A 13,211-nucleotide genomic window follows, 5' to 3' on the forward strand; every position below is an offset into this window, starting at 1 on the left:
TTTTCCAAAGAAGACATAGATGGACAACAGGCTCTTGAAAAGATGCTCAATAACACTAATTTTCAGGAAATGCAAAGCAGAAGCACAATGACACATTAACCTACACCAGTCAGAATGACTATTTTCAAAAAGAATAAATAAAGAGTATCATCAAGATGTGGAGAAAAGGGAGCCCTCATATTGCTGTTGGTGGGAAAGTAAGTTGGTATAGTCACTATGAAAAACAGTATGGAGGCTCCTCAAAGAAATAAATACTGAACTGAAAAATGAAAACTGAACTACTGTATGATCCAATATTCCACTCCTAGATATATATCTGAAAAGAAAACAGAAACACTAATTCAAATATATATCTGCACCCCTATATTCATATTTACATATGCCAAGCATTATTTACAACAGCCAAGATGTGGAAGCAACCTAATTGTCCATCACTAGATGAATGGATAAAGGAGATGTGGTGTGTGTGTGTGTATGTATATATACACACGCACATATGAAATAAGTCAGACAGGGAAAGACAAGGTATGATTTCACTTATATGTAGACTCTAAAAATTAAAACAAATGAATGAATGTAACAAAACAGAAACAGAGTCATAGATACAGAAAACAAATTGGTGGTTGCCAGAGGGTAGAGTAGCGGGGGGATGAAAAGAAAAAAAGTTTTCTCAAAAAAATGTGAATTAATGAATGCTACTTAGCTTGATTGTAGTGATCATTTCACAACATATATTTATATGAAACCATCACTTTGTACACCATAAATCTATACCATTTTTGTCAATTATACCTCAACAAAACTGAAAAAAAATCTAAAACTTTTAAAAAGAATAGAAAACAAATCCTAACATATCCATAAAAGAAAATATCACTCAGCAGTAAAAGGAACAAACTAATACACGAGATAACATAAATTAATCTCAAAAAGTATTTTGCAAGTAAGCCAACAAAGAGTAGACACTGTGTGGTTCCACTTTTATGAAATTCTGGAACAGGAGAAAGCAACCCGGTAGAAAAATATCAGAATAGTGGCTGCATCTGGGGTGGTTGTCACAGGGACTGACTAAAAGGGACATAAGGGAATGTTCTGGAGTGACGCTGATGATCTATAACTTAACACATGAATGTGCAATTTGTCAAAACTCTGTGAATGCACACTCAAGATTTGTGTCTCTCAATATATGTAAATTCTACATAAGAAGAAAAAAATCTATAGCCACACACTGAACTCAAGTTAATGATATCATTCCAAATTATTTAGAAATATGCTGATGTCTGCAGTTAACTTCGGAATGCACCACAAAAAAAAAAAAAAAAGAAAAGAAAAGAAAAAAGAAAGTGATGAATTGAAGGGTATGTTCAGGGAACTGATTTTTATGGGGATATATGTTACATAGTAACTACAGAAACTTGTTAGTAGTTGAGTCTCGATAATGGGTATATGAATATTCCTAAAGTAATTTCAATTTTCATAAGTATTTGAAAATGTTCATAGTATAAATGGCAAAATATTCAAGTACAGTGCAGAATCTTGACTTTCCTCAACCTCCAAAGCCCCCGAGGGATCCGTGGGCTGATAAGAGCAGTAAGGGTTCCAGTGGCAGCCTCCTGGGGGACAGGGAGAGGCAGCACTCACTGGGACAAGAAAGGGTAGAATGGAGCTGTTTGCAGAGCCAGGGGCAGTCCCCCTCAGAGTCCTCTTCACCTAGTCTCATGGAGCCTTTCTGGTACCCCGACCGACTCTTCCCACAGTCCCAATGAGGGGTGGCCTATGGAGGTCCATACAGATGGCTGCCTACTCGGAGGGATTTCAGGGTACTGGGAAGTGGTCACCCCATCTTTCCTTATGTCCCCCCCTGCTCATGGGTACTTATCTTGTGAGTTGTCAATATGACCCCCATTCAACTGCTCTACCAGCGTGCAAGCTCCATGAAGGCTGAGAAGCCACTGTCACTGCTGTATCATCAACACCCAGAGAAGAGCCTCATACACTGTGTGTGTGGAAAGGTGTTGGATGACACGGGCGTTTCTTCAATACGTAAAAAGCAGAGTAAGGAAGGCTTGGGGACTTAAGGAGATAAACATAGCCAGTCTGAATCAGTAAAACCTGGATGTGTGGGAGAGAGAAGTGTACTGTTTTGGTGGTTAATAACCGGGACAAAAATAAATGGACTGGAACTTTCCAAATATTTACAATTGGAATACTGCCTTTGGCACGTCTCAAGTCTATCTTGGAAGATTTGCTAGGAATACAGATTTGCATATGGGTGAGGGTCTGTTTTGCTTTCCAAATGATGGAAACAAGCCCTGCTCTGCTATCTGGAAGAGAAATGGAGGGGCAGGTGATTTGTAGCTATTTGGGGAGCACGTTTCCTGAATGGATGGAATGGATTCTGCTGGGAATTGTACTGTTCTTTCAACTCCTTATATGCTGGAAAATGTCCAACTAATAAATTGCAGGGAAAGCTATCAGTACTATAAAATGCCCATTCAGGGTTAGAGTTATTAAAAAGACTCAATGACTTTGTAGAGTGTGCAAGGACAAATTGAGACCAAACTGAGGGAAAATGTACAATAATAAAAAAACCAACCAGGGTAGACTTAAATGAAACAGTCCTACGATCTTGGAGCCGATGTTTCAAGCTTTAAGATAGACTATAGTTTGGATAAACAGGAACCTGAGCAGTAGCTTAAAAAGGGGGGAGGGGAGAAAAAGAAAGATTGAAGATTTTTTAATTCCACTTCATGACAACAGGTAAAAGAAGTGCCATACTATCATTCATTGTGCTTCCCATGTGTTTTTTTTTTTATTAAAGTTTATTACGTTTTTTCTTTTTTAATTTTTTTAATTACTCAATGAATTTTATTGCCTTTATGGGTATACAATAATCATCACAACCAAATTTTACAGCATTTCCATCCCAAACGCCCATGTTTTTAATCAGGATTGTAAGATTATTTTTTTAATAAATAATTTCCTTGGAAATTAGTTAAATGCCTTTGGGTTATGAAGACCAAATCTCCCTCCAAATAAAAATAATAATTTAAAAAATACATGGAAGAGGAGTTTTTTATAGTTCTAAGCTCCTTAAAAGTTGAACAGAGGAGACAATACTCTTATGAGCATAGATCAGTGAAGCAGAAAGCTATGACAGAGGACCAAGAATGGGAAAAGCTGGTTGTTTGAAAAAAAATTAAACTAGACCAACATCTGGTGAGATGAAATAGCAGTGATAAAGGAGAAGGAAGGCACAAAAGATAATTTTAGGAATAAAAACTGAGACCTAATTATCGATCTAAGCAGAAGTTAAAATAATTAGAAAATAGTATGCTAAACCTTATATTGGTAAATTCGAAACCAAATGGATAAACTCCTAGAAAAATACCATGTATCGAAAGTGACACAAGAAGAGAAAGCGTAAACGGCCTTGAAACAATAAATAACTGAATCAGAACTTTAAATATTACTCTGGCTCAGATAAGTTTTCAAATAACTTATTAGATTCTTCCAAAGAATAAGAAACTACTATCCAAGTAACTTTATGCAACCAGTAAAACTTGGTATAAATTCAAATCAGAGAAGTACAAGAAAGGAAAATGGTAGGTCAGTATGTATGCAAAACCCCTAAAAATTACCCTAGCAAGTCAAACCCAGGAAAGTAAAAAATGGTAATACAGAATAACATCCTTAAGCATACAAGGGTTACTTATCAAATCAGAGATTAAAGAATAAATATCCAAAGATTATTTATTTATTCATTTATTATTTTTTAATGGCTGCACCTACGGCATATGGAGATTCCCAGTCTAGGAGTCAAATCGGAGTGTAGCTGCTGGCCTACACAACAGCCACAGCAACTCGGGATCTGAGCTGCGTCTGCGACCTAAGCCGCAGCTCACGGCAACGTCAGATCCTTAACCCTCTGAGCAAGGCCAGGGGTTGAACTCGCATCTCTATGGACACTAGTCAGATTCTTAACCTGCTGAGCCACAACAGGAAGTCCATAAGATAATTTAATAGATGGAAAAATCATCTGCAGTAAAAGTAAAATTCATCATCTAGTAATGACAAAAATGTGTTAAAAATAATACTAAATATAACTTTAGGAAGTAAAGTCTATTAAAAATTTTAGCAAATTTCATTCTTAATCATGAAATATTAAACTAATTTTTTTAAAAACCAGGAATAAGACACCTTCTCACAAAAAAAGAATAGAAAGAATAGTAACTAGAGAGGAAGAAATGAAAAAAATCATTGTTTGCAGATGGTATGGCTGTCTATGGACAAAAACTCCAAAGACTCTACAGACACATTTCAAAGAAAAATGTTTATGGTCAGGTTTATATACAAAAGTCAACTGCATTTATAATAAGTCAGCAACAACAAAAACCATAATTTAAAAAATACTGTTTTTACAACAAAATTGTAATGTACCTAGTAATAAATCTGTCCAAGGTTGTACTATGTTTGAAAGAAATTATAAAACTCTGGAAGACACTTGGGAGATTAAAATCTTTGAGAGGAATTTCAGTTTTATGAGCTTGTCAATTTTTCTGCAAATCTACAGGTTTAATGCATTTTCCAAGAAAATTCCAAGCAGATTTTTAAAACTGCGGTAAAATAAACATAAAATCTACCACCTTAATTTTTAAGAGTACAGTTAAGTGGTACTAAGTACATTCCCATTGTCATACAACCATCACCACTAGATATCTCCAAAATTTTTTCATCTTCCCAAACTGAAATTTTGTACCAGTGAGTACTAACTCCCCATTTCTTCCTCCTCCTAGCCCCTGGTACCCACTATTATGCTTTCTATGAATTTGGCTATCCTAGATGCATTATATAAGTATAGTCATACAATATTTGTCTAGGCTTTGGGGGTTTTTGTGGGAGGAATTTGACAAATTTACTCTAAAACTTATATAGATGTGCAAAAGACCCAGAATAGCCAACACAATTCTGAATTATATTTTGATATAGTAATATAACATATAATATGTACTGTGTAATACCATTGTACTATTATAAATCTAGTGGAATTGAGACAGTGTATTGTTGGATTAAGAATATTACAAAGAGACTGGGGAAAAAATAGTCTCCAAATGGACTCCTATATATATAAAAGTTTAATAAATGCCAGAGGGAGCATTCCAGATCTCTAGGAAAGATAGTTCAGTAAATGGGGCTGGAATATCTAACAATCCCTACGGGAGAAAAAAAATGAAATTAGATCCCTTCCTCTCACCACAGACAAAGATTCCTAATGGACTCAAGAATTAAATGTGAAAGGCAAAACTCTCAAACCCAAAAATACATATATTTTGGGAGTTCCCATTGTGGCTCAGTGATAATGAACCCAACTAGTATCCATGAGGATGCGGGTTTGATCTCTGGCCTAGGTTGGTGGGTTAAGGATCTGGTGTTGCCATGAGCCATGGTGTAGGTTGCAGATGTGGCTCAGATCCTGAATGGCTGTGGCTATGGTGTAGGTTGGCAGCTGCAGCTCTGATTAGACCCAGCTCCAATTTGACCCCTAGCCAGGGAACTTCCATGTGACGCAGGTATAGTCCTGAAAAGAAAAGAAAAAAAAAAGTATTTCATTATCTCAAAGTAGACAAGATACAGAAACTCTGGAATATAAAAGAAAAGAATGATGAATACAATTGAAGTTTAGGAATTTATATGAATCAAAAGACACCATAAAGAAAATGAGTCATGAACTTGGAGGAGATTATTGTAACAACTAAAAAATCACTAAGGATAGGACCAAAAAGTAGAGAAATTGGCAAAAAACATGACAGGCATTTCACATAATAAGAATTACAAATGATAAATAGATGTATGAAAGCATGCTCAACTATAACAGTCATTAGAAAAATGCCAGGTTAAAATATACAATGAGAGATCTTTCTCTTAAATTGACAAAAATCAAGTTTGATAATACCAAGTGTTGGTTCCAGAAGACACATGCTGCTGGTAGGGGGATAGATTTGTACAATCACTTTGAAAAATAATTTGCCACTATCTGGTAAAGTCAGACATTGGCATACCCTACAACACGGCAATTCCATGCCTAGGTAACATATGCTATTGAGGAGTGTTTTTTTAAACAAGAGATAGAGATTGCAAACCACTAATGCCTCATGAAATCCATTTAAAGGATTGAGATCAGAATTTTCAAAAATAAAATTAAAAAAAAAACAGAGGGCATTATGAACAATAGGATGAACATTGTTTCATGAAATGTTTGCTTCAGTTGTGTCTGTGGTGGGGAGGGAGGCGGGGGGGCACTCTTGTGTGTGGGTATCCATGGTGATATAAAATGTATTTCTCACTCTGAGTCATGGCAACTCAATTTGAAAGCCCTGTAGAAATTCTTACGTTCCCCAGAAAATATGTTCAAGATTTTTTGTAAGAGCTGCATGCAAAATATCAAAAACACAACCAAAATATCCACTGATACCAGAGATTACAGTGGATAAGTTGTGGCAGAGACACATGATGACATATTACGAGCAGAGATGGCAGCTCTTCAGTTACACATAACAACTTGGATGAATCTAAGAAACAAATGTTGAGTGAAAACAGGAAGCTACAGAATACCACACACATTACCCATTATTTATCAAGCTTAAAGACAAATGAAGAAATCAATGAAAACAGCCTAAAGAATGGATCCCAAAGCCAGTCTATCTGGGTTCAAATTCTAGCTCTATCACCCATTAGCATGTAAACTTTGCAAGACATTTAACCCATGACTGTTTCCTCAGCTGTGAAATGGAAGCAATAACCTACCTCATTAGGGTTTTGAGGGTTAAAACCTGTAAAGTCCTTGGAACCATGAACATGTCAAAAAGGAGGAACACACGTAGAAAGAACAGAATTAGTAACATTCTGTTCTAAAGTTGGGGGCATGGATGCATGAGTATTGAAGTTACACGTTTGTGTATTTTTTGCACATATCATTATTTAAAGTGTAAAAAAGAATGAGTCGTGCCATGACAAGGCTTTGTATACTCAGGTTCAATAATAGGACACCGGACCAAGGGTGGTGGCAACCTCAGTAATCACCTACCTGGTTCTCAGCTTGTCACTACCTGACTCTGCCCAGTTTTGGAGGAGGCTGGAGAGGGGTCTTTTTTCATACTGTTTGGTGTACTGAGCCAGCAGTTCTCGAACAACAACCTGCACAGAGAGTTTATCATCTGTTAGCCATTTGTCAAAAATGTAACCAATACGAGATGTCTTTAACTGCTGCAGCAAGATAAGGTCTAGTTGCTCCCAGGAAACTATTTGGAAGGTATCAAATACAAGACTCATCCTTCCAGGGACCTCCATTTCCCCAAAACAAGGATGTGGACCTTACCCTACCACTTTCCCTGCATCAACTTAACTAGCTAACGACTCACTGCTCCCTCTCCCCTTTGAGGCATCAGAGGCCCCAGGACCAACCATTTTCATTGACACTTCAAATAAAATCTACCTGCCTTTTCTGGACCAGAGAAGAGGGTGCTCTCTTCTTTTTTGGCCTCTGACAGCTTATGGTCGATTAGGCTTTTGGAGAATTATGTTGAAATGTACACATAAAACAATCTCCATCAATCACCTTCCTCAGCAACTTTAAAGTTATAGTGTGGACTTAAAATATTGCATGCTTGTCCAGATTTGTTAAAAGAAGATGTTCAGGGCTAGGCTGCTGTAGAGAGAGGCCCAAATGACAGTGAGCAGCAGCTGCTAGGCTTGTTACAGAGGCCACCTTGGACAGCCTGCCCTGCTGAGCCTCCGGCTGGCTTCCAGGCAGGAGTGAGCCAGGGTGAGGCTGGCAGAGGAATCACCCTGCATGATCCCAGACCAAACTGCCAACCTACAGAACCATGAACTAGCAACTACATGTTGTTATAAGGCCCTAAACCAGGGAATGGGTTTGTTACACAGCCATAAATAGCTGGTTCATTCTCACATGACTACCAGTTTTAGAATATTTCCTTCTTAGTTTATTTTTTTCATGCTTTTCATTTCTTCATTCATGTTCTTACATATAGGTTATATTAAATGTTATATATGCTTTCACTCAACAGAACAACATGTGCTATTTTGGGTTCACATTCTTTTTGGATTCTATTTATCTGTTTACTGGCTGTTTAATATTCTTTGTTTGGAAAAATAACTAATTAAACATTTCCATTCAATTAGATATTGAGGTTGTTTCCAATTTTATTCTGTCATTAAGAACTTTGATATTGATATGTTCAGACAAATAGCACTATCCTCTTTGATCATTATCAGAATAAATCTCATGAGCTTAATTTTTAAAAATTTTATCTATTTATTTATCATTTTTTTATTTTTTGGCACACCCATGGCATATGGTGATTCCTGAACCTACATCACAGGTACTGAACTTACACCACAGAGGTTTCAACACTAGATCCTTAACCCACTGTGCCACAGAGGAATTCCAGGTACTGAACCTACAGCACAGTGGTTTCAACACTAGATCCTTAACCCACTGTGCCACAAGGGAACTCCATCATGAGCTTGACTGAAGCAACAGTTTTTAAAGAGAGGGATGTTGGAGTTCCCATCATGGCTCAGTGGTAACGAACCCAACTAGTATCCATGAGGACTCAGGTTTGATATCTGGCCTTGCTCAGCAAGTTAAGAATCCAGCATTGTTGCGAGCTGTGGTATAGGTCACAGATGTGGCTTGAGTCCCACGTTGCTGTGCCGTGATGTAGGCCAGTGGTTACAGCTCTCATTGGACCCCTAGTCTTTGAACCTCCATATGCCGTGGGTGTGGCCCCAAAAAAACAAAAAAAATTAATAAAATAAAGAGAGGGATGCTGAAGACTTCTCAAGGCATATTTGCCTGGCTGGTTTTATTGGCATGGGTGGGCAGAGCCAAGCATGCAATGCATGGGACAGTGTCAACCAGCAGAGGACTGTGCTACAGGCAGGGTCCTGTCCAACACCATGTGGTCAAACATGGGCAGGCAATTGATGGCCCAGAGCCTGACTCTGATACTAAAAGCTTTCAGGTTCTTTCCAACCTGGGCCTGTGTAAGATTAAGCTCTCCTGCCCCCTGGAGTTTGAGATGGCCCTAGGAGTGACTTTAGGCCAGTGACATGTAAGCTGGGGTGATGTTCCCAGCTGTGATTGGTCCACAGTCTGGGTTTTAGGCTGCATTGGAGATGCTATGCCGGTTCCATGTATAAAGGCAGGCATTGCTATGTCTTCCTACACTTACTACACATTGCTTTCTCTTTGTTTCTTTGGAATATTGTCTTGAATTCTTGAAATCACTTCTCCAGATGGGTTATATTATCCATGATTTCATTTTAGGAGGGTAAAGGGGTGTTAGATTCACAATGAAAAAGAGGTCACTACATGCAAAGAGTTTGAAGATCACTGCATTAGGGGTCAGAGGACATAAACAGTTTGTGGCTGCTGCTATACAAACTACATGTGAAAATCAAACTCTGTTAGCAATGGGGAAAATGGGAAATTAACTTTCACCAGAATGAAAACTAAAATGATATAACCATCAAGTTCAATTGCATAGGCATCACTAGAAAAAACATTTACATCTTGTGTTTTCACTAATCTCTTAGATTTACAATGGCTCTAAAGCCATCGCCCACTTATTACAAAAGTAACAGCATCCCAAGTGTTAAAAATTGCTCTCTCTGGTTCCCACCCCTCCCTCCACACTTTAACTTGCTATATTTTCCCACATTGAATTTACTGCTCTCCTGCGACATGGAGCATTGAACTGGCCTTTGGTTTCCTGTCCTGCTGCTGCCTAGAAGGTAAGCACCAGGAGGTCGGGGTTGGTTCATCCTTGTGCCAGCAAGCAATGTGTGACATGGAGTTGGGGACTGAGAAATCTATCTTGGGTAAGTGAATGAATAAATCAATTCCCTTCCTGTGTTCAATATCTCATCCGAGCTGTTCAATGCCTTAATCATTTCCTTTCACTTTTGTCACGATGTCCACTCTTCTAATGTAAGCAACTTAAATTGGGAAAATCAATTCACTTTAACTAGGTTTAAAATTAGAAGGACATCATAATCCAGTTTAGACACACTGGGGCTGGCTAATAGCACAGAAGCAGATTTCTCAGTTTAGTCTTTGCTTCTTTGCTCTGTGCTTTTGGAATCTTTCCCCTTTTTCTAGGTCATGAGACAAGGAAAGCTGATTTTTAAAAATGAGTTTATTTTCTGCTGTTGAGGCTCCTTGGTGGAGGATTAAGTGATTGAAGCTACCAGCTACTATGGGGTTTGGGCAGGATAGTCTCTAAATTCAATCCTTTATTTGATAAATGACCAGAGAGAGGCAAAGACAGATCAGTGGTCCTCTCAACTGAGCATGTAATGAAGATGTGCTTGTTTTGACCTCATAGATGTGTTCCTGAAAACATTATAATATACCATATAATATACACAAACTATACCATAAATAATAAATTTAAAAAATATATTATATAGAATTATATAAAATACAACATACTATATATACTTTTTAACTTTCTATTTTAAAATAATTATAGACACAGAAATTTTCAAAATAAATTAAAATAGCACTGAGAGGAGTTCTCATCATGGCTCAGTGGAAACAAATCTGACTAGCATCCATGAGGACACAGGTTCGATCCCTGGCCTCACTCAGTGGGTTAAGGATCCGGCATTGCCATGAGCTGAGGTTTAGGGCACAGATGTGGCTCCAATCTGGCATTGCTGTAGCTGTGGTGTAGGGCAACAGCTACAGCTCTGATTTGACCTCTAGCCTGGGAACCTCCATATGGCATGCATGTGGCCCTAAAAAGACAAAAATAAAATAAAATAAAGTAAAATAGCACTTTTGTCTGGTCATCACCTAGATTACCCCAAAAGTGATATCTTACATAGCAATAGTGAAGATCAAAACCAGGAAATTCAATTCAATGTGTACACACTGAATGTTTTAGTTCAGTAGAGATTTAATTATTTTAAAATGAAACTGGTAGGAAAAAAAATTTAATAAAATAAATTATATATTTTTTGATACAAGTAATTACATCCTTATCTAAATCTGGTGTTTTGAAACTTACACCAGATTTTCTTAAGACGGCTTGTGATGTTATTTCTTTCTAGGTGATGCTTCTGTGGTGGTGGTAGTGGTGGTGTGTTCGTGGCTATTTACACAGTTCCCTGGTTCTAAATGTGAATACTCTTTATTTTCTTCTATGTACTTGATTAATTCCCAGGGACCGAGTCCTGTTGCACCTGCTCTGGAGTCCCTTTCTTAAGAGAATTCTAGGGGACTGAGCAGCCAGAACAGCTATGTTCTTGCCTTTTGAAAAAGATCCCATCTGCAGAAGGAATCAAGCTCAACTCCAGCCAACATTTGGAAACCATGAGTCTAAGTAATTATGCAGAATAACGGCATCATAAATATGCATCTGTAACAAATATCATATTCATCAGGGAACACCGATTACATAGCATCAATAAAAAAATATTTTCTAGGTTGAATGGCTTTTCAAGGCACCTATGAAGCAACTAGCATGTCTACACATGAAGTATTTCATTGATTTATGCCGGTTACAGTGAAACTTGGATTAAAAAGTCTAACAAGTAGGGTCTGCTGCCAAGGCGGAAACACTTAGAGTCAATTAGGATAGAAAACATAGTTTCCAAGGAAAAGCCACCAGAGGTCATCAGCTCCGGAACCAGACAAGCCAGACAGTGGGGCTGCTCTCAGGTTTATACCAGGTAGGGCGATGGATTCACTCAAAGTGGTGGTGCTTGAGGCCCTGGGGTCCCAAATCATGCCATAGGCAGGACTGGCTATGGAATCTGGGGCACAGGGCAAAACAAAAACGTGGGGCCCCAAATTGATTAAGTATCTCAAGATGGTGAGAGCAGAGCAGTAAACCAAGCACAGGCCCCTCTAAGCACGAGGTCCTGTACGACTGTGCAGATTTCACCCCAAGAAGCTGGATTTGGCCCTCAGGATCCCAGAAGGATGGCCAGACACAAATCTAACTGTGTGTTCTATGTTTTTATTATATCTACACCTGGCAACTTCGGGTCCCTGAGGGCAGCTCAGGTTTCACCCTGGGAGTGAGTTGGAAGAAAAGGTCAACTAGACATGCTTCTCCACCAAGTATGTTAACTGTTTATCCCTTTTAAATCCTAGATACCCTATCAAAGAAAGATTTCTTTGAGGAGAGTGAAGATTCCCTGGCTAGAAGAAAAGAAAAGGGAGGGAGAAGGAAGGAAGGGAGGGAGGGAGGGAGAAAAGGAGGAGGAGGGAGGTTGAGTTGTGAAGAGGAAGAACTACTTTAAATTAACACATAAACCAACATGTACGATGCACAGAGTATTTGCTGGGCCTTAAACAAGGATTTGAAGTCTATACTAGGAAGGATGGATGGATTCAAAGTCACTTTGTGACTTAAGTAGCAAAAATTCATGCACCACTCAATTGAACTTGAGTACTTAGTTTTTGTTTGTTTTTCAGTTAAATCTGGACCCAGTTTAACTTATCTTCCCAAAAGAAAATAAAGTACATCTTTGTGGTTTCCTTCCCTCGTTTCAGCCACATTTATGGAGCACCTACTAGGTACAAGACACCTGCTGTCTGTATTGAGCACAGTGAGGATTAAAAAGATGGGTAAGAAGCATGGGTCTGCCAGGGGCTTTCTGTCTTGTAGGAAAGATCAGCATGGGCACAAACAGCTGTCTAGCGAGTCCAAAGAAGATCCCTTTACATGAGGCTCAGGGTCACATCTCAGAGGAAGCCTCATCTGTGGATCGGATCTGCTTCATTCATCTGTTCATTCATTGACCCTACACCTGATAGTAACAATGGACATTTCCTTTTGTCAGTGATTAAGCTAAGCTCTGTTTCAAACTCTTTTTTTTTTTTTTGTCTTTTTGCCTTTTCTAGGGCCACACCCATGGCATACAGAGGTTCCCAGGCTAGGGGTCTAATCAGAGCTGTAGCCACCAGCCTACACCAGAACCACAGCTCACAGAAACACCGGATCCTTAACCCACTGAACAAGGCCAGGGATTGAACCCAAAACCTCATGGTTCCTAGTCAGATTCGTTAACCACTAAGTCACGATGGGAACTCCCACTGTTTCAAACTCTTTACATGAGATAACCAGCAGAATTTTCATGACAACTCTGGGTAGTTAATAGGCTCATCCCATTGT

General features: G+C 38.6%; 1 protein-coding gene across 4 annotated transcripts in view; it reads right to left on the reverse strand.

The window, feature by feature from the left end:
* The window catches only part of ACOXL (acyl-CoA oxidase like), a 360,188-nt gene that overhangs the window by 96,851 nt on the left and 250,126 nt on the right, over positions 1-13,211 (reverse strand). For all 4 annotated transcript variants that reach the window (XM_021087042.1, XM_021087044.1, XM_021087045.1 and 1 more), the window contains one exon: positions 7,082-7,191. In XM_021087042.1, the coding sequence (XP_020942701.1) occupies positions 7,082-7,191 (110 nt within the window). The remainder of the gene's footprint in view (positions 1-7,081; positions 7,192-13,211) is intronic.

Source organism: Sus scrofa, chromosome 3, assembly GCF_000003025.6.
Source record: "Sus scrofa isolate TJ Tabasco breed Duroc chromosome 3, Sscrofa11.1, whole genome shotgun sequence".
Taxonomy (NCBI): Eukaryota; Metazoa; Chordata; class Mammalia; order Artiodactyla; family Suidae; genus Sus; species Sus scrofa.